Source organism: Columba livia, chromosome 3, assembly GCF_036013475.1.
Source record: "Columba livia isolate bColLiv1 breed racing homer chromosome 3, bColLiv1.pat.W.v2, whole genome shotgun sequence".
NCBI classification, from domain to species: Eukaryota; Metazoa; Chordata; class Aves; order Columbiformes; family Columbidae; genus Columba; species Columba livia.
The window spans coordinates 17171439-17198835 of NC_088604.1; the positions used below are offsets into that span (position 1 = coordinate 17171439).

Below are 27397 nucleotides of genomic sequence, written 5' to 3' on the forward strand. Positions count from 1 at the left end.
TTGACTTTTAAGACCAATTGCTTTTCTGCTGAAGGAGAAAATTTAGCCTTGGGTAAACTGTGGCATTTATGTACAGCCTGTAATTAATTTTGTTGTAGTTGGCTACGACTTGATGTGGTTGAGCTCTGCAAAACATTCCGTAATTTTCTGACTTAAGGGGTGGTTTTGGTGAATGAGCCTTTGAAGAAGGTAGGAAAAATGCAGTTAGTGTACTTTTATAAAGTTAGTAACAGCTGTTGCTGGCCTCCAACTCAACTTTGTGCCACCGATCACCATCTGGACCTGGCCCTTCAGTCTGTTTTCAATCTACTTGACTGCTCGTCCAGCCCATATGTCATCAGCTTGTCTGTGAGGATGCTATGGGAGACAGACAGCATCAAAAGCTTTTCTGAAGTTCAGGTGGACAATACCCACTGCTCTCCCCTCATCTACCAAGCCAGTTATTTCATCATAGGAAGTTAACTTGCTGTAGAAGTTGGAAGGCGTTTAAGCCACAGGAACGTGAAGAAGTAACCTTTGTACTGCCCTACACACTCCATTGTTCCATCGTCAGGCAGCATTGCTACCTCAATCCCTGTTCCGAAGTGATAAACACCACAGTGTGGCTTAAACTCCTTGTGTTAGCTACAAAAATAATCTTTCACCTTTCATGGAACACCCATGGTTAGGATTGTAGAAATACAGAACTCGTGTGTGTGTGTGACTGAAATGTACTGGTGATGGCCTTTCTGTCAACTTTAAAAAAGTTCACCCAAGAATTAATTGACCTTGCATCTCACCAGTTTGGTATTCAGACCCACATAATCTCTTTATTTCTCAATATCCTCATATATGTAAAACTGGGATAACATTGACTATCACTGAAATTTATCTTAAAGAGGAATGCAATTTTCATTAAACATTTGAATGCATGGAGAGTAACTGGGCAAGTGCTCATGGGGAAGCCCAAACTTGAGTGCAGCATGTGGATGGTACACAATACATAAAATCACTGGATGTGTCTTGAGCTTGAGTGCAAAGCCTTTAAAAGATATCAAGATATCAAGTAATGACTTGTTTCTTCAATTAGAGAGGAATTGCAGTTGCATGTTCCCATAATGCTGCAGGACTGTATCATAATGGCTATATAGAAAAGAACCTAAGGGTTCCTGAAATCTCAGTGCTTTCCTTTTAGAAAATGTATTAGTTTTTCTTCACCTGTACTTACCAGCATAGCTTCTCTGCTTGCAAAAAGAAGGCTTCATAATGTTTTATTTAAAAACAGCATAAATATTTCACAACATAAAGTGTATGAGGTAGAAACTGGTGTCTGTTTACTTCCATCTGAGGGTATGTACCTAATCCACTAACATATTAAGTGTGTTTCTTGTCCTAACAAATTATATATTGCTCCTATGGATAGCGTTTTAAGTTATGAAAGGTGTAGTTAGTGTCACTTTTATAATTCTGTTTATTCTAGACCTAGTGAATAGACTGTTGTTAATGAACACATGATCTTGCCAGTGGGGATAAAATGAGATTCTCCTAAAACTACAGTATTTTAATTTTTCTTGCCTTTTTAGTGAGATATTTATGGGTCAGTGTGTAGGTACCTCTACACGTTACTTTTAATCTGGGATTGTTTCGTATGTAGATCAGGAGGCTGGTAAAGCTGAAAGTCATAATGAGTTTTTCACTTTGGAAGATGTGGGACTTAGTCTGGGCAAACGAAACCCACACACTCCTCACCCATGTGAAACCTGGCTGATTGAGGCATGGTAGATTTTCTTAAAACAGCTTGGCAAAGTTTTAATTACAAACTTTAAGAAAAGAATTATACACTATATCATACTCCTGATACCTGCAGTTCCACTACATACTACTTAATTGTGTTAATTTTTTTTTTCTTGCTGAAATAATTTGGTATAATTCTGAACCGATTGTATAATTTTGCTGGGTTCTTATTGTAAACATTTTTCGGTTTTGTACCAATTAGCCACCCAATATAATATTGTTTCTGGTTTATTAATATTCATAAAAACAGAAAATAAAATATTGCTAAAACAGGCACCCTAAAACCTTTTTTGTAAAAAAGTAACAAGTGTAGTTTAATGTAACTACTGATACATAAGGTAAACTGTAATGTGAATGTTTCAAAATATTAAATGGTTTATATCTAGCACAATTCTTAATTAAAGGTTAGATTACAAGTGTTCTGTGCAGCAAAACTAAGTATCGCTATCGGACTGAAGAATGATTTCTAAGACTTCAGAATTTATGATGTTGACTTTTTTTTTTCCAAAAATATTTATTTGTAAAAGAAGGGAAAAGCACGTTCCAAACTCTTCTTGTGGTGTCCCTCACTGTTTAACCTAAATCCAGTCCTAGTCATGACTTTCCATTTGGTGTGTGAATATTCTGAATGTATAATATGTTCTACTATATGGATTGCACATTAGCCTTGTGAACATTAAACAAGTGCTTGTTTTCATTACCATGAATGTTTCCTGAGTTATGTGGAAATGTTCAAGGCTGTAAAGTTAATGCATAAGGTGTTTAAAGGATTAGTTAAGTTCCTGCTGGCGTTCACCATCCTTTCAGCTGCTAAGAGTATCTGGCAGGTTTTGTGAGGTGTGTTGGCAAATCAGTTCTCACTAGTATAGTGCTGTTCATCTTAAAAAGGGGAGAGAAGAATCCTAACCCTGACCTGAAAAAATGGCGTGTGGAATTAAAATTATAATACTTAATATAAGATGGTTCTTATCTGTGTTTTTCTTACCTGTGCTGAGAATCAGCTTTAAGAGGAGGCATAAAGGCATCCCCTTCCTTTTTAACTCAGATATGTTTTAATGTGTGTATTTGAAAATTAATTGCCTTTTCCAGTTCCTTTGAAAACAGCATCAGTGGGATGTGTGGTGCTGAATTTTGAATGTATAGAAAGACATTCAACGGAAATGATGTCTGATCTATAATTTGTCAAATTTCTATACTTGTATAGGCAAACATTAGCTTTGCACTTTTAAAAAAGCTTAACAGATTCATTTTCTCTTTATAGGACTTCTAGTTTTTACAATGGTGCTTAAAATGATGAATCCTGCACTTTATTTACGTGAACAAATATATTGGCTGATGACAATAGAATTTGTAAGTTGGTACTGCACACTTTGAAAACAAAAAACCCCTATGTGCCTGTTTAGAATAAGTATTACTAAAAAACCCAAGAGGTATAATTACACACTCCAATTATGTAATATTCACTAGAAATAAGAGATGAAACTCGACTTAAACAGTTCTCCGTGGGATAAACTACCTTTTATGGTTTTTAATTGAAAAGCTTTTTTTCCATTTTCTTTCCAGGTATTGCTTTGTTTTTGCTTTGGGATACCTCACCGTGTGCCAAATTACTAGAGTCTATATCTTTGATTATGGACAGTATTCTGCTGATTTTTCTGGGTAAGGAGAAGAATAATCTTTCTATCCTGTCCTCCTGAGTGGTACTGTATCAGCTACTGGTGTTTTACCATGTTGAGTGTGTCCACCTTTTAACTTTGAGAGAAAGCTGGGCATGTGTGTGCCTATTGGCATCTGTATTTTAATTGTGCAAACTGAGAATTTTGGGAACGGTTGTTGTCTGTTAGAACCCTGAATGCGTTATCTGCTGCCTCTTGTTCTTCTCTGACGGGCATAAGGGATTTGGTGGCTGTGGGATTTTTTTATTTTGCTTTTTTCCCTAAAATCTCTGTTGGCATCCATGACAACATGATGAAACTTGAGTTGTATCTGACGTACTTGCATGCCTACCACAGTCTGATAACTCTTTGAGGAAAATCTGAACGTTTTATGGGCTTTAGCTTTTATCTGCCTTTGTTTGTTTGTTTGTTTGTTTTTGTTTTGTTTTATGTTAGATGTTCCAGAAAGAGAAAGGCACCTGTATGGTGGAGTAGTCACAGCCCTTGGAAACAGACAGTTTTGTCTGTATGTGGTCTTATTTTACATAATGAACTTAAATGTATGTTGGGCTTGAGCTGTATAGGAGCAAAACTGAATTGAATAGGCAAAGTAAAAATAAACCACATTGGTGATTCTTGTTTGTACTGCAGACATGGAGATGTGAAACACAACATTTCCTGTAAATAAGTTTGCTACTGATGGTGTTTTTGGTGATCTAAAGGAGAATATGTATTTTGGAAAAAAAAATATGGGAGTTTTTGTTAGTCTGCTTAAAAAATACATTAAATTCTTTCTAGGAATACTATGAATGGCAGTGGTCTTTGTAGTTCAGCGTTACCCGTGTTGTGTAGTAGAGTTGTGCTTGTCAGCCTGGTTGCTTCTCAGTCTTCACTGGTAACAGGCATGTAGTCCAGGAACTTCTCTTGTAGGCTGACACCAAAAGCTTTCATGGTTAAGTTCATCTTTTCTGCAAGTTTTAGCTGGATCTTACCTTCTGAAACATCTTTCCATGTTTATGCCTACATCCAAGTGTCTGCCTTCAAGCTGGATGTCCAAGTTCCAGTTGTGGTCAGCAGAGATCTGACTGATGTAGACAATAGAGCCTGGAGGCACTTGAGCTGACCCACCGCTAAGTGTCTACCTTAGTGTGAACCAGGTTGCTTGCCAGATGCCCCTGACTGTATTGACCTGTTCTCCACTGGCTATAATGAGAACTTGCAGCACAGACGCTCATAATGGCACTTTAAAACTAGGTTTACTGACGTTAAATAAAATTTCACCATTACAAGTGGAACTGTAATCCAAATGCTGTCCCTTCCAGTTCACTGTAGGGCCAAAGTGTACAACCTTGGCAGTGATCAAAACTCTGAGCTGGCTCTGGAAACAGTATAATTGTGCTTGTTTGTTGCTGCTTTCAAACTATTAATAGAGCTTGAGCGCAGCATTGCTCACATGCGACTGTACTGCTTTCAGAGAGCAGCTGTCTCTGTGCCTCTGTTGGTTTGGTGCTAGCTCAGAGATTTCTGCTAGCTATAAACACAGCCAAGGATTCATGAGATCAGTGCTCTGGATAGAACTGGTCTGAAGCCTGGATCCAACTCTGTTATGTTTGAGCTGCTTGATTGAAACCATCCTTTCATGCAGTGGTTTGAGAGCTTGATGTGTGTCTTTCCCATTGAATCTCTGGCATATACTGCACCTGCTCCCCTGAGGCCTGAGACAGAGGCTGCTTCCAAAACAGGAGGAGAAGGAGAATGAACCAAAGGGGGCTATTTCATGTCAGTTTTCTCTAGTTCCAAGGGAAGAGAGTAAGCTCAAGAAAATAATGAGACTTGCCTAACGAGCTGTTGAACTCCAGTACCAGCAAGCTCTTCCAGAGATGAATTCATTCAGTGGCTAGCTCCAAAGGGACTTTGAATGTCTGTTGATGTAGATATTTCTCCTAGCATGCCATGCCCATCTGAAGTGTCCAAGCCCAGAGAATCTGCCAAAAGTCTGAAGGAAGGTATCAATGCACTGGCAGTGGAGACAGCTGAGGAGACCTCACGCTGAAGGTGCCATTGGTTGTGCAGAGCTGTGTGGCCCTGGCTTCAGTACCTGATGGATCCCAGATGCCAGGGAGCCATCCAGCCAGCCAGCCCTCCTTTGCCCTTCTGCCAGCACCTAAAAGGGAGCATTAAAACCCTGGTTCACAGCTTCACTGTTCCAGGAAGGATTCTTCCTCTTTTAGTCTCTAGGTTGTTGCTCCTCAGCCAAATCTCTGGAGATACTGTAATAGCCACTTGAGAAATAAAAAAAATACTGGGGTCTGCTCTGATAACAAGAGATGTATGAGCTAGAATTAATATGAGGCCTGACTGAGCTCCTCCTGAGCTCCATCTTTCCGCCAGGCGGGATCCATGCTGCCACATGTCCACTTACAGAAGGAAAAACCCCATTATGTTCAGAATCAGTTGGGGATTTCTGCCAGCAGGCTAAGCGCTAGAAAGAGATACAAGGGATTTTCCAGACTGTCTGTTCTTGTTTAGTTTTCTTCCTTGCTGATCCTTGCCTGTCGCTCTAGTTTTGATATCAGTATTTTGTGGCACTTGATAGTACAGTAGAAATAACTTTATCCCTGATTGCGTTTTGAGGACTGGAAATATTGTGCTTATTGAAATAACCACAACTTAAAAAAAAAATAGTTTGACAGACTGAGCCATCTGGCAAAATACTGACAGCCCTGTCAGTGAAAGAGGGCTCGATGGCTCTTGGATTTCTTTTCCTGTGCCAACTTAAATATGTTAAAAAGGCCAAGTGCAGTCAAAAGACTTGAACAAAACTATATGCCCATCCTACAGAATGTTGTGTGTGTGGTTTTGTTTTGTTTTGTTTTTTCTTCAGCTCACACACTACTAGGTAAATACAGTCCCCGATATGTTTTTGAGATATGATTTCAAAGTTAAATTTCTTAATTCTGGTAGCTTACTTTATGGTCTCCCCCGTCCCCTCCTCACCCCCAGTTAGGGAGTTAGCAGTGCTGGGATTTACATCAGTCAAAAACTCTTCAATACCACAAAGATGGTTTAATTTCTAAGTGAAAAGCTGACTCAGCCAGGGAAGAATATGTCTTGGACAGTTTAAGATTGACTCAAGTGGACCATATTCAAAACAAACTAAACTCTGTTGGAGCCAGCATAATTATGCTGGGTTTTTGTTTTGCCAGGTATGTTTACTTAAAGCAAATAATAATTCTAGATGGAAAAATTAAGTGTAGGACCAGGTATTAGTCGGAACAGCAGAACTGGTCTGCAAATCTAAATAAATTATAGTACTGTTCAACTTTGGTATGGTTTCTTTGTCCTTGGATTACTGCTGCTGTAGTTTACAATGAATATAATTGCTCTTACTGCCCTTTCTTCTTTACTCTTCCCACTGTAAAAACAAACAAACAAAAGCAAAAAACCCTATGGAATTAAAAAAGTGAAATACTTTACCAGTGTTGGTGGAGCCTAATGCAGCAATAAAAGGCAGCATTTAGCAAATGTTATATCTAAGGATTAAATTAATTGCATTTAAGGAATGGTTTGAGGTCCAAAAACTAATCATTTTGTCTTTACATTGAAAGTCTTCCAGTTGAGAGTAATTGACCTGGACTATTAGTATAAACTTTGTTTGACATTTACATGTGAAAGAAACACCTGAAATTTTTTACTAAATCGTTCTTTCTTCCTTTTTTTTTGTAACAGTCCAATGATGATAATTACACAGAAGATCACTAGTTTGGCATTTGAGATTCATGATGGTAAGACTTCTTTAAACTGTATTTAGTTTTTTGTACAAAATAAATTTAAGGGAAGTTAGTCGTGAGTCAGTGAGTTACTATGGACAGTTTGTGTTTCAGGACAAAATATATTAATTTTTTGTGTCTCAGCTGATTCTCTTGATGCTTAACTAATGGAAGGACCAAGAAATGTTGCTCAGACACTAGAAAAGCTCTGGAAATACTTCCATTGTGCAGAAGACACTATTTGTCAGAAGACCGATGACGCTTCTAGGGCCACTGACCAAAGATCACTGACATGTCGTTGTGCTGGAGTGTTGATCCTGACAGCTAAATTATTTCCAAATTCAGAGATCACTGTTGCTGACAGATTGGTGAAACAAGTACATGTAATTTCAGTTATGGAACACCTCTTATTTTAAAATACTGTTAATCTCACCCTAGTTTGTGTCATGTATATTGATTTTTAGAAAACCTTTGCATATGTTCCTATTTAGTTTATTATCATAATTGCACTCACTGCTAACGTATCAGTGTGAACGGGCAGATTATCTAGTTATGTTTCTGTCTTTTCTCATGTCAGATTTATCCATCAGTTAAGTGTGCCCTGGGTTGTGACAAAAATGAATCCTGATGTTGGCTTTTGCGAGTAGGGTATCCAGATTTTTAGTTACCTTTAAATTCAAAGGAGTAATTTTCATTTTAAATTTGAAAAGATCATTCAATAAACCTAACCAGTTAGCTTGGATCACTTGGAGCTACAGCTGTCAGTTGAAGATTTGGGAGTGTAGCCCCAGACACCTGCATCAAACCAGCTGTTTTTGTGTAATTTCTTCAGTAACATTATGTATGGAGTTTATGTTTTTGTTTCATTTGCATCCTAGCTCTTGGTGTTTCATTTTTTCCCATTGTCATTATGTTACTGTCTTGAGAGGTCTGTAGGCAACAACATTCATGAATGTGAAAATTCAGGAAAACATATTTTTGTAACAATTTTTGTATGAATGGAAATAAATAATGCTTGACATATCTGGTTGGTTGAAGAAGTTGATGTCTAACTTGCAGAGAAAATATATTCAGAAGTATTAGTCTTGCAAGCTATAATCAATTAGATTATAGAGTGCACAAGTTAGAGGAAACAGCTTATTATGAGAAAGCAATAATTCTGATATCAAAGATAAATGCTTCGTCTTACTGTTATTTTGCTAGGGGAAGGAGCTATTCTCAATTTGCTGACATGGTGCACAATAGTGGAGTTGTGGTATGGGACGAGCCTGTGAGTGTTCCTGGTAATCCTGAAACAAATGTTTCATTCAGTCAGCTCTATTCTTAGCTTTCATCACAAACTAAACTAGATTTTTTTTTTTCCTACTTTAATTAATTCAGATAACTTGTATTTTCTTCATAAGCCCAGTTTATTTTTTGTCAGAACTTCTTTCAGGTATCATTGAATTCTGAGCATCAATCTTGGCATTTTGTTCCTTGTTCTCATGTCAGAGATCCTCTAGGATATTTGTCAGCCTGTGGGGAGTAGCCGATTATATATTGGAAAAGTTCTCCCTAGTTGCATTTGCAGTTCAGTAGAGCCCTTGACTTGAGCTGAATGATCATCGTTGCTGGGAGCACAGGTTGAACATGACTTTCAAAAGTTGATGGGACCAGTGTGAATTCAGGAGTGACCGCTAGTCTGGTGTCAGGAGATGCTACAAAAGATGTACAGGAGAAACTGGGGTTGTATTAAGGTGGTGATTTTTAACCACAGATGACTTAGAAGGGGTCTGTCATGAGAAATTGATGAAAATAACCCTGCTGTCAATGGGCTTTTGTTCGCTGTACAAAGGTCCACGCTTCCACTGGAAAATACTTTGAGATATACTGACAGGAGGAGATAACATTGAAAATCATTATACTAAATGATTAATGGCACTCTGAGCCTCTAGTCACATTGGTTTGGTTATATTAATCACAAATTACTTTATTTTCCACCACCATTTTTTGCCAGTGCATCCAAGGAGAGATAATGAAAATAAACAGCTGAAAGAAAGGTGTTGGTGTGTTGAAGATCTTGGTCAGCTTCAAGACTCTAGCTGTAGTTATGCTGGTTTTGTGGTAAAGGCGAGTCTTCTGGACTTGATCTTTTCCTGGCAGCCTGTTGCTTGTGCTCAGCTGCTGGCAGTCTCATATTTGAAGGTCCTGGAGAGCACTGATGGAATCAGGAAGGCTGCTCACTTATGCCTATATGTTGAAGAGTCTGTCTAGCTACGTGGATATGCTTGATTCCAAGTTGAACACTAGTATGGTATCCCATGAATAATAAAAACTACCCCTCTGTTACAGCCCTGTGCACTTACTGTGGGCTTTTTTTTTTTAAGCAGGAAAATTCTATGCAAGTTGCATAGGATTAATTTAAGTTTGTTGTATAATACTGAGTTTTCAGAAGGCTACGTGGATCACAAATCTATACCTGAATAAATTTAGGGTATGCCTTTGGTATACTCTGATTTATATTTTGAACTTAAGCCCTTGATATTTCTTGCCTTCTTGCAGTTTCTTGTTACTTAAATGAACAGGACCAGAAATGAGTAGCCAGTATGTTAAGATTTGCTCTGTATTTCTTTATGATTATCTTTGGCAACACACGTGTATACTTTAAAGGCAGAATTTTTTTTACATTATTTGGAGACCGCTTGTGTCTATATTCATTCATTATGGCAAGAATTAGATTTATTTATGCAACACTTTAAGGTAAAACAGAGTCAAGGGAGAAAAGGAAATTTTTTTGTACTTCGGATCCTATATTCTGGAGTCCCTTTTTTCATCAAACTTAAAACTAGCCGATTTTGGAGAAGGAAAGGTGCATTGCAGTTACTCTAGAAGGAGGGATCATTTCTGCTGGTGCAGTTTAGGAGGTCTGTAAATTGGAGGATTGTACTTGCACGAGGAATTTCTAGCTAAGAGATGGTGCGAGTAGAGAAGCTTTTGCAGCTATAGCTGTAAGGTACTAAATGTTTAGAAGGGGAGAGGAGTTCATGAGCTCCTGATTTCATACAGCATTCTGCTTCTTTTGCTAATAACCCACTCATCCTCCCAGAGCCTCACTCATTTGCTGCAAGTCGCCATGAACTCAGAGATTTTTACAAGAAGGACCCATGTCCTAACCTAACCTCAGTTCTAGTTCTCTTCAAATATTTATATTCATAGCCTGCTGAAGTTCTGGAGCTTGTAATGTATTTATTTTAAATCTCCAAGAGATTAAGCCACCAAAACTAGGAAATGTTAGACTTGATATTTGGTATTTAATGGGAAAAAAAAATTCTCACAGCTTGTTCCAACCTTGTTTGGATTTCTTTTCTCTAATTTACATGAAGTAATATAAAACTTCAAAGAAAAAGTCATTTTAAAATGTAATAGCCATCCACTAAACATAAAATCTCATTCTTCCAAATTATTTTTTCGTATTATTATGTTACACTTGTCCATAAAAATGTGTGGCTAGATACAGGTGAGAAACCAGAACCATAGCACTCTTCTGTCAGCTGCTGCTTGGTTCCCAGGGGCTTATTTCACATGCTTTCTGACCACAAAAACCCTCTGTGTTCCTGTGTGTACCCTTCTCCTATCTTGGGTTTCAGCTCTGTAGTTGCTAATTTTTAAATGTGCTTTTCCTGGAACACTGCTTGCTTTTTTTTCCCCTAATTATTATTTCCTCCTATGTATCTGGCGTTCTCCATTTTTAAAAGCAATAGAGTCGACATTGATGCTCACCTGGTAAGGGATTGCATTTACTGTGAAAACTCAAAGGAGCACAATGAATATGCAACTCAGAGGGTTGGTTTTTTTTACCTCTGCCTTTTCATTGGAGTGATATATTGGCAAAACATAGTTAGAAGCTAGTCTTACACCATTATTTTAGGTCTCATTTACTTTGCTTCAAAAGCAGGCTATTGGAACAGTTGTTGGATTATTTCATGCTGGTTTTCCTCATATTCCTATTGCACTATTACGAAGTTGTAAGATTTCCAAATAGGCTATTAGACCCTATTTCCTCCTGCAAAATAATAAAAGTTTAGTCTATGTCTAGTATGAGACACTTCAATAGATGGAAGAAACACATGGCAAATGGGAAGGAGATGAAAAAAAAGAAACGAAGGTGATGTTGGAGAATCTAATGTGCAAACACTATATTAATTGCTGTGGTCTTAATTATCTATTCCTACCTGCCCCATCAGGTTGTGGTACTGCACCATACACTTGAGATATTTTTAAGACAATGCTTTTTTGCAAATTAAGTTTCTTATTGGTTTCCAGCTAACGAGCAGTCCCATCCAAACTGCAGTTCCTGCTATTATGTTGGTAGTAAAGGTTTTGTTAGCTATTCTTGAACAATGTAATAGTGTCAGAAGTATTGAAGAATGTTTCTTGATTTAGTTGATATAAATGTTTCTTCTTTATTTTTGGTTAACTAGGTTCTCTGCCTATTACATTTCTCAAAGGCAAATACTTTTCCACGTTCAGCAGAAAGACACTGCATGATTCTACAGGCGTGCAGGCACCTTGGGTCTGCTCTGGCTTAAAGGGTGGAAATGTGGATGTACTGAAGCATTGACCAGCTTATGTATTTCTGTACATTAGATGTGATATTTCAAATTTATTTTAAGTAAATACCTACAAAACCAGAACAGGATTACCAAGTAATTACCAGGATTACCCATGGAAAAAAGGAACATACTGTGTTTTGGCCAGCTTTTGCAGTTAAGTGGATTTTTTTTGTTGTAGCGAGAGGTGGTCAGTCAAGAATGTTGTTACATTTATGAAAATAAAGGCCTCATAAACTACCAGTGTACCTTTCTGATTTCAAATAGGCCGATTATTATTATTGTTATTATTATTAATTTTTAAAAGTGTATTTGGATTATTGCTTCGTGAAAACATAAGCAAGAGAAAATGGAACAATTCTTGAGACAGAGAAATGTTTGCTTAGGTATGTAGAACTACATACTCTTAAGAATTTTTGATAGGTCATCCTGACCCAATTTCACTTCATAAATGTTGGTAGTACAGCAAAAAAGTTGCAGTTGTTTAACCAAGAATGTTGTTTTCTAATTAATCTGTTAATTATGTCAGTGAAACTGCCATGGTGTGGGGGTGTATTTTTAATTTCTTTTTAAGTAACTTAATGCTTTCTTCTTATGTCTAGGAGACTTTTTTTTAATGCTCTCTCTCCAATTGTCTCTTGATCTGTATCTATAGATATATATATTTTTAAAATGCTTCCTCCTGTGTTAGTGACAGCATGGTCATTCTTGTTTCAATACAAGTTACCAAATCACTTTGATTACAGTACGTGTCATTAGTGTTTTAAGGAATTATGTTGTATTTCTCCCCTCCTAAGTCTTCAGGTGTTGTTCTGGGCCTACATTTGCTTGCACGGCTCTCTGGATAGCAAGACTTCTGATTTTTCTTGCTTTTTGTAGTTTGTTTGCGATTTTACTCAGCTGGCATCTGTGTCTGTCTGCTTTTGTTGCTGCCAATGTGCTAGTAGCAACTTAAACTGTTGTCTGTCTTCTTCAGGTCTTAAAATAATTTAATAACAGCATGCATTTGGGTTTAGCTGGTGATCATTTCAGAACCTCAAATTAAAATTTGCTGTAATTACAGCATAGCCTGTGATATGATCTCCATGTTTAAGTATTATTAATGTAATATAATCTTATGTCGAAGCATTATTAGTGGTTACTTATTAGCCAGATTTCATGCAAATACAAAGGTGGATATATTCAAGCAGATTAACCATAAAGCTGGGGTAGTACTATGATGATAGTAAGCATTGTATTATTGTAGTGAGATCATGGTTGTGTGCACAATATGCTTTAATAAAGCCTATGTGGCAGGATATCGATGTGTACCTTAGATGTTGATTTTGTTACTGTTAGGATGTGATCTCCTGAGGAGGAATTAAAAGATGCAGCCTCCTCATGATCTAAACCACTGGGGATAAATTTTGTTGCCAATGATTTACAAAATTCTTTTACCGAGGAAGGAACGTAGGAGTGTTTCCCACTTTACAGATGAGAAAACCGACTTATAGTTGCTGAGTGACAAAATGATTTCACCTCTCTAACATGTTTAATAAACCCCATTTTCTCTAATCCTCACTGTGTGATTTGGTAGCAGCTAAGAACTGCAACCATTGCAGTAGCCTCCTGATTTAGGACAGGAGAAAGCAGTTCTCCTGATCCCAGAGGAAGGTTACAAACCCTCCCGAGTTCTCTAGCAGCAGCGTGCTGCTCAAGTGTGGTTTCCTCATATCCAACATGTAGCAGGTAGGGAACAGTTATGATTTATGAGGCCTCTGTTCCCATGGGCAGATACACTGCCTGGGCAATATTGAATGTATATATTAGTTCATGTCATATTAGATAAGTGTCAATGTAAGAGCACCTGTTCTGTGTGTATTTTCTATGAATTAAAAAGTGTTAACAGTAGCTTCCTGAAAGCTTTCAAGAGTGTGACACAGCCAGAGATTTATTATTTCCTTGTTCTTGCGTGCTATGTAAATATGATAAATGGGCCTTCAAGGAGCTGAGAAGACATTTAAGAAAGAAAAAAAAGGGAAAGCTACTGACCTGACTTTGAAGAAGCTCTTGACTGGAGGGAAATCTTAGTGAGATAGGGAAATGAAAAATTAATGGAGACTTGCATGTGGTATGTTTGAGACAGCAAGTGTATTGCTCACCAGGTTATTTAGGCCTCAAGTGACTTTTCGTGTATGTATGTACATAACTTGAACCCATTTTAAATATGCTGGTTCTTTCTTCGTCACCCTTCCAAAAATAAAGGTCATATTCAAGTGGTTAGATTATTCTGTTTGAGGTTTGAGGTTTTTTCTCCTATTTCATATCGCATAAAGGCGTGAAATCTTCCATTTGACTCATTAACCTTTATTTAGTAGTTAGTCTGGCTTTACGCAAGTTCCTTTGGACACATTTGTTGACGGCTTCCTCTTTCTGACTGAAGGGTAAAACACTCATGGAATGTAACAGCGAAGGAGGCTCCTGCTCCAGTCGGTTTGCGTTGCATGTGCTGTGGGAGACCAAAGGCTCTGTACGGGCTGCTTCCCTAGTCATGGCATGTGATCCACATTTATCCATAGGAGTCTTTGTTTTAAATTTCAATTTAAGTTTGTGTTAAATTCAAAGATTCTGAGACTACCTGAGAACTGTGATCTTGTGGCCTTAAAGGTTAAAGGACCTTCAAAATGCTTCTCCCACATTTTTTTATTCAATACAGTTATCAGAACAGAAAACTTTGCTTGTAGCACCAAGGAGTTGATGTGAAAACGTAATGATGGGGACAAGAAAATGCCTGCATGAAGTTAGGGGTGATGCTTTGTCCTTCAGTTTCTTGCCTTGAGTGGGTATGAATGGGGATGACTTTCCACTGAGAAGGATCAGGACCAAGGAAGGTATTTTTCCAGGTCATATTGGAGAAGAGGAGATGACAAGTTCTAATCCCTCCATATTGTTGGCTTTGTTGAAGATTAAATGTGTAGTTTTAGTCATAAGTGTGTATAGGTCACAGTTCCTGGAGTCATGTGAAGACAAGAGACTTATTTTCCTTTCAGATAACATGTATTTCCATGAGTCATAGAATTAAACAAAATTTGACTTCTCTCCCCCACCCAAAATCTTTTTTTGTCTTAAACCTGACTGATTTGGCTCCCTAAAAAACATTTGGCTCCAATTGAAACTCTCCTTACACTTGGATCAAATGTTAGGGCTCCCCTCTGTGGATTTACTGGCATCAAGCGGTAGGGTTGAAGGCAACCTCTCAGTGAGTGGAGAAGGATCTTCTATAGAACCACCTGTTTTCATAAAGCACATATGGATTTCATATCTATGTTACCTCTACTCTTTCATCAAACTTGGAAGTTGGCTGTTGGGTTTAGCCACTGCTAGGGAGGAATATAATTGAAGTGCGATTCCGTAAACTTCATCTCCTTTAAGAAGCTATGCTCATATAAATATTTTTTTTAGTGCTTGTTATGGCCAAGACAGCTTGCAAATGGGGATAGCAGGGTGGCAGGGCATGGATGCAGCTGCTGCTGTCTGGAGCAGTGGAGAGGCTGGAGAAGGAGCTGAAGCAGTCACTTTGGCAAGCAGTGCTGGCCTGTGTAAACCTGGGCTGTCTGAAAGGAGGAGCTCTGCTTCTTCTGTGCCCCTGAATTGGTGTGTTTTGTAATAATTTCAAGTGTTGCAGGTCATATTTTTTTACTTTTGTCTTTTATGAGAGTACAACTTTTGAAGCCTGTTTTTCAGGGGTAGGCCATGAGCATTTCAGAAAGTGCCACATATGGCAAGAAGGTAAATTCAGTCTTGCTGCGGAACTTGGACTTGATCGTTCCTCTTCTGTTAGCAGAGGTCAGAGCTTCTCATTATTGCTTGTGAAAGATTTGAGCACCCTTTACATTTGTGCCTGCTTCGCTGGACCTCGTTGACAGCCTGTACTTGCAGCATCTTCAGCTCTGCCTTAAGTTTTGAGTTGCTTAAATCTGTCTTGGGCTGTGCTCATACTATACGTCTAAAGTGCAATGACTAGTGTAACATCCCTGGGTTACTGGAATGTTGAAAGGTGTTTGGGACTTGTCTGGTCTCCAGGACTGGGAATAAAGGGTTTTAAAACCTGCAGACTTTGAAATCTTAACCAATGTAAGGGAATTGTATTTGTCAACACTTATTACAACCTTCTTAATGCTTTCCTGAAATCCATGTGATTTCAGGATTAGGCACTGTTGGACATAACTGAGGATGTGAGAGTTTGTAATTTTGTCAACAGTAAGAGTTGTTTGATCTGACTCCAGCAAAAATATTCTGTGACATAATACCTCTGAAATTACTTGGGGACGTAAAAAATTACATTGCAGCATGAGGACTGCTCTGAGTAAAGAAAATGCTAATTAACATGTGGGGTTTAGCTTTTCTTTATTTTTCCATTTTCCTGTTCTCTTCTCTAGGAATGTTTCGGAAAAATGAAGATTTGACCCCATCGCAGAGGTGCTTGGCTGTAAGGTAGGCTTCCCGACATCTCAGACTCTGGTCTTGGGGATGCAAGGAGCTGCTGTTTTCTCTGTTTTATTAATGCCCTGTGGAATTGCTGCAGTTCACATTCAGGACAGAGTTTACAAACTCATGTAAAACAGATCCATGTATTTTATATTTGTAGCTTAATTCATACATCTGTTTTCCTGGAATATATCACTAGAAGTAGGTTTTTATACTTTTTTAAGAAAAATATTCGGAGTTCTATACGTTCTATGCAAATTAATGCCATAACAGACGGGAGACTAGTTTACATTTAGCACACATATAAAGTAGCTGGTGAAAGAACATGCTTGTTTAATTCTGTTTTTCAGTATTTAACTTACATTTTCTGCTCTCTTTATTCAGGAGACTTGAAAATAGTATGTTGTCTTGGGCAAAACAATCTTGACTTGAATAATTTTCCTTAACTGGAATTATTGCCAGTTAACACAAACTTTTGTTTACTGATTCAGTTGTTGAGGGGGAAAAAAAGAAAACATAAACAGTTGAACAAGCACTTAGGGAAACACCCTTCCTTCTCCTTGCCCAGGCTCAGCTTCAGCCAAACACCTCTAATGAGCGAGGAGAGAGGCACCAGAGTTCAGGAGATGTGTTTGAAAATGCTCAGTATGGATTGGAAGGAAATACTATGTATAGAATGTTTTAAGCTGTGATTACGAAAGACACACAAACTGCTTTTCTGCATGTGGTTTTTACTGCAGTTAGAGTAAGCAATGACATGGGGTATGACTTTTCCTACTGTGGAAATTCTGTAGAACTGCACACTCCATCTCACAAGCTGCTTGTCTTTGAATTACAGACGCATGCCAAGTCTACTGGAGTATTTAAGTTACAACTGTAATTTCATGGGTATCCTGGCAGGCCCGTTATGCTCTTACAAAGACTATATTACTTTCATTGAAGGCAGATCATACCAACTGCAACAGTCTGAAGCAAATGGGAAAGAAGATACAAAATATGAGCAAACGGATCCTTCTCCAAATGTAAGGTGTATGACTCTTGCAGTGCCGATGCTTACATGATCATTGCATGGAAAGCTTGGTTTGCACTCTCCATTTACAGGTGTAACTTTCGAGCTCTATCTGGAGTTTGTTCATCAACACTATAGTTCCTTGTTCAAAAAGTTAAATACTTGCTTTTTTTAAGGCAGGTTTTCTCCATGGTTTCCAGTCTGGGTTTTGTGGATAAAAGCAAATTAAATTGGAGCTTCCTAACAAGCTTATATGGTAAAAAGCCGTCTTTAAATTAAAACAGCTCAAGCATGTTTCCTTCAAAGCATATACGGTGCATAAAAAAAGTTCTGGTAAGGACGAAATTTGTGTTTTGTCATTTGAAAGCTGGTGAGACTTTAAAGTTCCAGCGAAGTTCCATGAACATTCTCAAATTCGACTGTTTTTTAGTGTCTTCTTGCAGCAAGTACAAAGCATGAACTTGTAACAAGCTGAAAAACACGAATAGTTTCATTTTTCTTGCTTTTATTCATGTATAAAAGATGGATTTTGATCTGCAGGCATAATAAAAGATGTACTAGCCATAAAACTGTGGCTAGTAATCCATACAGCATATTTCTTGTCTTTGTTTTGTTTATTGGAAAAGAGACTAAATACATAGAGAACAAAGTCTAGTTGATCATACCTTACAGAGATATTGTATGGCCTGAATTAAAAGCTTCCAAAGCTTGTTGCTTTTTAAATTTAATCCAATTAGTTTAACACTTGGGTACTGAATATTATCTTTTCATTCTTTTCACGTTTTCTTAAATAGGAGTGTAACAGACTTCTAAATTTGTGTGTGCCTTACAGAATCATTACCACACATAAAAAGCAGAATTACCGTGGAGTTGGCTGGAACACTTCAGATCAATAGCTTTTGCTAATTCCAGCACCAACTACCTGTTTTCTGCTTATCTCGTGGGCCCCCAGCTGTTTTTGGGGCAGATGAAGGCACTCCCATGCATAGCTGCTTGTCACGTCCTACCATCTGGATGTTCTCTTCCCCACAGCTGGGCTAATGGGGAGCACTTCCCAATCAGTTGTGTCATCTCCAGCCACTTCCATCCTTGGAATGTGGATGTGGACTCTTTGCACGTTCTGTTCTACCCATCTTGTGTGGTTGTAGTAACTTGCACCACAGGAATGTAAACTAGTGGCTGGAGGGTGAAAACATTTTAAACTTCTCCTTGTATTGGTTAAGTACCAGAGCTCCTAGAAGTGTCCTGTGGAGCAAGTTCTCAGGAAGGGAGAAGGGCAAAGAGACCTCCTGTCTCCTGGCATAGATTAGCACCTCATACTCATTTGGTCCAACACTGGTGTGTTGGATTGACAACATGCCAGAGGATTATTTTGTTTTTAAACATTGTGTTGACTCAGCACAGGCATCGCATCTTATGTACTACAATCTGATTTTTACAGAAAAATATTGTAGTAAAATTATTGCAAATAAATGGAACTAACCAAGTCTGCCAGTATCAGTGCTTCTGGACACGCATCTACTGGTTGCCTGGCAGGACTTCCTAGCTTTTTACCATGTAATCTAGCTAGCAATCTGAACAAAGCCAGTAGAACTCAGTGTAAACCTGTGATGGATTCTTCTTTCAGGTAAGCAGTTTTCCTTAAAATGAATTGCTCTCAAGATGCTTGAAACTTTTTGCGACTTATGCTGCATTAGCTTGTGACATAAAAATAAAGAGAAGCTCACTATGCTGTTGATACTTCATTTCCCAACTGGTGTTAGAGAAATCTGGCTGCATTTTATAACACCAGAGAGTATTGTATGCTTTTGGGGAAATATGGATGATATAATTTAACTGCATTTGCTGCATCAATTAGAGCATTCATTGTCTTGTTCTAGAAGAATGGTTAAATATCATTAACTTCATATTAATACTTTAAATTTGTTCCTTGATTCTCATATTCAATAAAAAAAATGTTAGGTAACTCAAAAAAATGAAATGTGATGGGGATCAGCAAACGTTACTGTAGTAGGTGAAAAAAATACCCTTCAGCTGAGTTCCAGTAAGTTTAATTTCTTGTTAAGTATAACTACGCAACCAAAGTAGTTCATGCCAGCCTCCTCCTCTATCCTGTGTGTTGACTGCATGATGTTAACTTGGTTTAGTATTCCGTGTTCGTTGCATGTTAAATGAATCAAGTTAACATATTAAAACCTATTTCTTATATCCCTCCTATTGTGCCTTTTTGCAAGCTATCAGTTGTTGGTGCTCAAAGTGGTGTCACCTCTCAGAAATTAATATCTGTCTTTGTAAGTTTCTTTTTATTATGGCTACCCTTAAAATGCAAGATTCCTATCAGCAGGTATCTGCTTTCTTGCTTATTATGCAGACTCTTCCTACAGGTTATAAGGTTCTTGCTTAATTAATTACCTGTAATTTTGCCTGAGGTACTAACCTCCTTAAAATAATACACTTGAACATAGTTCAATATTATATTGAGCTCCTTATTGATTGTTTATCAACCTAGGAGAATAACGGATTCATTCAAATGAAAGGTTAAAAGATCCTTTTCTACTTTTTGGTATATATTTATATGTATTATGCATCTTTATACAATAGTATATTTATACAATTCCTGACCTCAGTGACTGTTTTACTGTTACTGCTTCAACTAGAAAGCTGTTCCTGAACTCCTTTCTCTGATTCAGAATCCAGCTTTCAACCTAACTGTATTCCCATCTAATAAATGCACATTTGGGTTTGTCTTGGCACTATCTTTTAGCTTAAGTACCCTTTTACCTTCCCAATGTTGGCCATATAGGATATTTTTATACAGATATGCTCAGTTTTTGTTCATCAAAGCTAAATTAGCCAAGCTTTTCTCCCTTTTTGTTGTAAAATAAATTCTATGTTCTACGTTGTGCAAGATCAGTTGTCCTGCACTTTGAGTTCTTTTAATTCCTTAACAGAACAGGTATTTTGGCGAAGTGCGGTTTTTAAGTTATTCCACAATAGCCAGGTGTTACTTTTCAACCTGATACGTTGAAAACTTTAAAGAGGGTATGAAATTAAACTTTGAAGTTCTAAAGGAGTTACTTTATCCTTGTGAAAACTGACCGACCTTCCTGTGCATCTGCAATCGAGTGATTACCCATTTATATCTTAGCAGAGCTTTATCAATAACCTAGTTAATTAAGCAATAGGAAGGGAATTAATGTTCTACCAAATACTTTTCTGTAGGTAATTGAACTATAGATTATTTTGGTGTCAGGTAAGGACTTCTGTTTCCATATAAATGTATCTGAAACTGGAGTGCTATAGCCAAGCCTCAGGCTGTAGTTGAATCATCTATTTAGATCAGGCCAAGTATAAACTCTTGCTGAATACGGTACGTGCTGGCTGTGGGTTCTGGGTCCTTTGCTCAGTGTAGCAGCGCTAACGCGCATTGCGCTGCGTCGTGCTCTGGTTCAGATCATTTGATCCAGTCTGAAAATAATCTGTCATTTAAAAAAATAAAAAGGCAAACCCCTCAAAAGCTACATTTTTCACTTCATTTGCTTTTCTGATCTGACTCACTAGAAGGAAAAGAGCAAAAATACGCAGGCAAGGTGAGGAGACGGCAGCACTGCTGCTTTGTGTTGCAGCCTGTGTTTGGATTGTCTGCTGGAAACTGTTTAAACCAGTCTCAGAACTGGTTTTTGTAATGGCAGGAGATTATCTCCATCGCTGCTTGCTAAGGACACCAATATACCTGATACTGATCCCTGTAAGTGGTATCAGCATATTTGATTTGGCTTCTGGGATTTATAATTATCAAGTGAAGTCATATAATTTAAAAAACAAAAAATCGTCACATTGTTTCTGGATGTAGCTGCGTTTGTCCCTACATCTAAGTGTTGCTGCTAAAAAGTAGTGTAGAGATACCTCAGTTGAATACATAGTAAGTTACTTAAACCACCTTCCTCCTACAGTATTTTTGCTACAACTACAAACTGAAGTCTGCAGAGTTTAGTTTTTAAGTGTAATTTAGGGCAGAACCCTGTATGAGTTAATTTTTAAATATCAAGATAAATGTTTTTGAAAGTCCGTGATTTAGTTAAAAACCTTGGAGAGTTACCAAGTGTATTTTGGGTTGAATAGCCAGATTAATGATTTCAATTTACCAACAGAAAAACTGGTAGATAGTGAGAGCAGCAAAAAGCAAACCTTCAAAGAGAGGTAGTGTTGCTTATAAGTTGCCAAAATGCATTTTGAGTCTTTATAGAGATCTCCACATGGAAAACACCTATTTGATATGTTTGTGCTTATATTTTAAGTCGCATATTAATGTTTTAAGTAGCCTGTTAATGTTTCCAACCTATAAATAGTATTTCTCATGCTTAAATTGAACATGACTTTAATTTCTGGTTTAGACTTTGACGTTAAATCCTTGCAACTGTCTTCAGAACTTTGGGATGAAGCCTTTTGGTATTTACAAATATCCATCTTTTGCATGTATCATATATTGCATACCCAAATTAAAGATTCATTAATGTTACTATAATTGGTTTTCTGAACAGTCATTTCAATTTAAATTCCTTAAGAAGTTTAAGCCAACTGAACTTTGCTCTGGTAAAGAAAGAGATGGATTAATACCTGCTAGAAAAACAAAGGAACGCTTTTAGAAATTTAATACCCTTTACTTTTTGAACTCTTGTAATAGAGTAAAATATTAAAATGAAGTTTATTAGAAAGCAAGTAGAAATAAATATTTAAACACCACCTTTATCTGTTAATAGGATGTTTCCTCCTTAATTATCCAGCTGGTTTGTTTAATTAGCTGGGTTTTCTGATCTCTGAAGTATCATCTGAGATGAGCCTCATGAAAAATATGCAATAGCCAAAATTACCCTCACCATTTATACAGCTTTTCGAAGTCTAATGTTTTATCAGTTTGTACCACATCTGTGTGCCTGGGTGAATCTTGGATACTGTGTGTCTCACAGAAATCCGTGTTTTCAGCTGGGCGCTTAATATTCCATTCTGTATCATGGAACAGAATTACTCTTTATTTTGGAAATAGGTATGTAAAGCTACACTCTTAATTGAAGGCGAGATGTTATCTTTAAAAGTTTGGCCAGGTATAATGGAAGCAAGATGGACAGAAAAAGGATTGTGGTTATCTTTTTATTCTGATGCTTCAAAGAAGAACAGCTCGATTGATTGTTTACCTGCCAAGTTTAGCATTTGTAGAATTGTAATGTAAATTAAAATTTTAATGTTTAAATGTAATTCCAAACTTGAAAATTACATTTAAGTGTATTAGGTCTCAGATTTTCATAGGTGCTTGGTTAATACATTAACTTAGAAACTTGCACAGAACTTGCACTTTGGCGTGCGGATGAGACTCGCTGCTTAAAGCAGTCAATGTCATGCATTACTGCTCTGTGCATTTTATAATAGAACCTTAGAAATGTTTTCTTAAAAATACATACTCTGTAGTGTGGTGGTTATAGAAAAACTGAATTTTGAGAAAATCCGAGTCCAGGCCCTACCTGAACAATGTATTTTTACATGTCTGTGAGCATATCATTTGGCCCTTTGTAGCGTGATCGCTCTAGTTGGGAAAACGGGTCTATGTAAAACTGAGGTATTTTGGCTGTAAATTCATAAATTATTCAGTATTTCAGTTGGTTTAGAATTTAGATATTGTGTAATAATCTAACAGAGATGATTGATATATTGGGTTGGGCAGCAATTGAACTGCATTATGCCAAAGATTACCAAAAGTGAACTGAAGCTTTGCTGTTGGTTTTGGAATCTCTGCAGTAACTGTACTCATTGTGTCCTACATTGTATGCTTTGTGTTATGATGCTGTAACAACTTACTTGCGTCAGTAATTTGACAATGAAATAAGGAAAAAATAATGGAGTTGCAAAAGATGTTCCCATTATTAAAAGGGTTTTTAGAGACTCACTGTAGTCAGATGAGATTTGCTGTGTTTGCCAGAAGTGGTGCTCACAACTTAATCAAGGTAACAATATCCCGTGAGCCCCTCTAAAGTGTTACCAACTAGTTTAAAGTTTTGAAGTAGTATATATTACTGAAAAGTTGACATACATACACATCCGTATAGGGAAGGAAGATTATCACTTGCCTTTGTTTCCGGAAGATAAACAAAAAATGAGGCTGACAAAGTCTCCCATCTTGAACTTTTCAGATAGCCGTGGCACAGAAACTTCTCATCTGTGGACTGTCCTTACTCTTCCACATGACTATTACAAAAACTTTGCCTGTGGAATACAACGTTGATGATCACTTCAGAGCTACAGCATCGTGGCCTGTGAGGTTTTTCTACCTATACGTATCTCTTATGGCTGCCAGACCCAAGTATTATTTTGCATGGACTTTGGGTAAGTATATCTACACAAATATCTCTGTAAAAGAAAATGTATTGAGTTGCATTTGAGATGAGGCACACTAAGCACGTATTAAAAAGTGCCAGTGCCCTCTTGAGGCCTTAGGAAAACATTATTACATTTAAGTATTATGAGGTTTTGTCAAAGTATATTGAATGGTGTCTCTTTTTGAGAAACAAAACTTACCATAAATCTAAGCATAGTGTTGTATCTGAGTTGCAAATGAGATCACTGGTCTCCTGAATAAATCTGAGCAAAACATGGGGTTTTTGGGAGAGTGATAGTGTGTTAATGAGCAATGGCTTTTTTGCTTTTTAAAAGTTTTAGTAAAAATAGTCAGATGTACAACATCTGGGTTTTTTTTTTAATTTTTATATGCCCTTTGATTTTGGCATATCTGAAAAGTTACTCTAAGCCTCTTTCTGTGGTTAGTTATCAGTAATTTCTGTGGTTACTCAAACATGAAGGAAAAATCAATGTATTGAAATTCACATATATCATAGTAGATGGCATTCACATTAAAATTTTATGAATTTGATGGGTGACACTTCAGTTTTAGCCTTTTTTCCTAAAAATTCTAATTGAACACCCAGTCACTGAATAGGTGATACAGTTTAAAAAACATTTTGCTTTTCACTTGGTGTTATATGAAAAAAACCCACCCAAACAAACCCAAAACACACACAAGAGCTGACATCTTGGAAGTGGCTCACAAACCAGATTTCATCAGCTTCCTCCTCCTCTCCAGTTTTACATATTTGTTTCATAACCCTTTGGAGAGAGAATCTGTGGGAAACAATGCAATAAAGGAAGCCTCAGTGTAGCTGCGCAGCGTGACTCACTTACAGCTGCTGGTTTCATTCCTGGTCAGTGAATGAAGTGCTTTGAGCTTGTCTGGCTATGGTAATTCTGGGGCTTGTTGTGGAATGAAATAATTTTGAACATTGTGCTCTTATGCACCAGTATCATCGTCTGTAAAAGAGTAGGAGTCATCTGAAAAATGAATAATCCTCATTGGTTTTTTCCTTGTAATACTTCAGATAGATTTCTCCTTATCCACTTGCTAGCAGCATAGAACGGCCACTCCTCTACTAAAATACTGAAGAAAATAAACTGTATCAATTCTCTACTTTCAGTTTGCTAAATATGTTTTTTTTACCTGCTTCCTTGCACTTTATCCCATTTAAATTTCTAATGATATGAGTAGAATGTGAAGTTTTACATCCAGTTTTAATGGATGTTATGCTTTTGAGCTGTATATTGCTGTTCTTGGCACTTAAGAAAAAAAAATTGTTAATAAAATTAAACACTTAAAATGAATATTTACTAAAATGCTGGTAAATAAATTGAGTTTTTACGCTAGCTGTAGTCTATGTACTCTGGCTAGCAAGGGGATTATGGAGTTCATATATTCAGCTGTTTCTAATTGAGCATAAAATTATTATCTAATATTTGAAGTTGACAGCAGTGATATCAGATGTGTAATAGCAAATTTCATTGCTTTCAAAAATGCTTTTTGAAAGGGTTATTGATGAGGAATTAAAAATGTTATAAACTACCCTATACTAAATGAAATGTCACGGAGCCCTCTTCCGGACTAGAGGACACCTGGACAAACTGAACTTCAGGAAAGGAACTGTTTGAGTGTTTGAGTCAGTTGTTTCCTTTACTTTCCAACCACTTTGGATTAATATCTTGAAAAAGATGTTGAGAAGAAAGGAAAATGCAAAAGATATTAATGTCTTACATCTTGCTATTGTATAAAGTAAGTTCTTTTTAATATGGTAATAAAAACCAAGCAGTTTCTGTTGCCTTGCTAGTTATAATTTAAAAGGTGACAGTCTAATTACAGCACTTCAGATGGATTTTGAGCTAACAGAGAGGGCTCATGTCCTGGAAGTAGAGGACTGGATCTGTGTTGCTTCTGCAGAGCCTTGTGCCTGCCTCACTCCCAGTTCCTTGGGCCTCCTGTGGCCTGACAGAGGAGCTGGCATTATAGAATCATAGAATGGTTGAGGTTGGAAGGGACCTCTGGAGATCACCTAGTCCAACCCATCTGCTAAAGCAGGTTCACTCAGAGCAGATTGCACAGAATGTGTCCATGTGAGCCTTGAATGTCCCAGAGAAGGAGACTCCACAGCCTCTCTGGGCAGCCTGTTCCTGGGCTCTGGCACCTCAAAGTAAAGAAGTTTCTCATATTCAGATGGAACCTCCTGTGCTTCGTTCTGTACCCGTTGCCCCTCATCCTATCATTGGGCACCCACCCAAGAGGGTCTGGTCCCACCCTCTTGACATCTACCCTTCAGATATTTATAAGCATTGATGAGATCCCCTCTGAGCCTTCTCTTCTCCAGGCTGAACAGACCCAGCTCTCTCAGTTTCTCCTCATAAGATGCTCCAGGCCCCATTCATCTTTGTAGCCTGCTGCTGGACTCCCTCCAGTAATTCCCCGTTCTTCTCCCCATGGTCACTTATTTACCCATGTAAATGGATACGCAACTGGATTAATGCCTCGTGGATGTGCGTCCATGTTTGGGTGCATGCAGCCAAGCACCTGCCTCAACAGAGGCAATATTTTGGGAAAAAAACAACTTGTTTCCTTGTATGTGGCCATCCTAATTTGATGAGTACAGCCGAGGAAATTTCAGTGCCTGAGCTAACAAAGCTGCGGCAAAGGTGGTGACTGAAGTGACAGGCGGTATTCAGCCTGAGATCGCTTGTATTTTCCTGCATCGCCCAGATGATGGTGGCAGCTTTTTCTCCTGGGAAAATAATGTTTGCTTTGAACTATTTGACCTTTGCCATGCACTGTAAACACTTCACATTCCAAAGTGGTGTTGACAGCGGCCTAGTGCTGTTAGTGGGAGTCTGACAAACTCTGCGTCGCTTAGTAAATGACTGTTTTCTCCTGTTGGGTTTGCTCAGCGCCTGGTGCTGTGAACATGCACCTGCTTGAAGCCAATCATCAATTTCTGTCTTTATGCTTTAAATGTCTCTGTTTCTGCATAACGAAGACCAAAGACCTGCATCTCAGTGCTGAGCTGCTCTCTCAAATCATTACAACCAGTCTTGATGCATCTCATTGAGCTTTTCTGTCAGATCGCTCAAGCAAATCTGTGAGAGAGAGAAGGAACGTCTGTACTGTGCAGTAGATATCGCTACCTTTCATTCTTTTGCTTTTATACAAGGTTTTTGTGTTGCTTGCATTATTTTCCTTTTGTACAAGTGTCTAATACAGTGATCCTCAGTATTAAAAAAAAAAAAACATAAAATGTGATAAATGTTTTGAACAGACTACATGTTGTGTGATGTACAATTTGTAATACAGGCAGTTTGTAATTTATTTCTTCTTCTTTCATTGCAGCAGATGCAATCAATAATGCAGCAGGGTTTGGTTTTAGAGGCTATGATAAAAATGGAGTTACACGTTGGGATCTAATATCAAATCTGAGAATCCAGCAAATAGAGGTTTGTTTCTGGCTCTTTCAAGTAAAATAAGTGTCCATGTAGATAGCTGCTTGTCATTTCAGTACATTTTCCTGCACGTTTTGTGATAGTGTGTTCTAAGTAAAAAATGACATGTTCACCCATGTCGTTAGGAAAGGATGGAAAAGAGAGGCTGTTTTGAACATGTTCTACTTGTGAATTGACTTCCAAAATATTTTGTGATTTTAATTAGTTAGGTAAATACCTTTTTCAACTTATCACAAAATTGTTTTTTTTTAATTTAAAATAATTTCTGTGTCAGAATTT

The 27397-nt window shown here is 37.6% G+C and overlaps 1 protein-coding gene across 1 annotated transcript in view; it reads left to right on the top strand.

Annotated features, from left to right (window-relative positions):
• Positions 1-27397, top strand: part of MBOAT2 (membrane bound O-acyltransferase domain containing 2) — a 93842-nt gene that overhangs the window by 56562 nt on the left and 9883 nt on the right. The window contains exons 4-9 of the mRNA XM_065059556.1: positions 3337-3432; positions 7158-7213; positions 16206-16260; positions 17093-17276; positions 23446-23638; positions 27009-27112. Coding sequence (XP_064915628.1) covers positions 3337-3432; positions 7158-7213; positions 16206-16260; positions 17093-17276; positions 23446-23638; positions 27009-27112 — 688 coding nt within the window. The remainder of the gene's footprint in view (positions 1-3336; positions 3433-7157; positions 7214-16205; positions 16261-17092; positions 17277-23445; positions 23639-27008; positions 27113-27397) is intronic.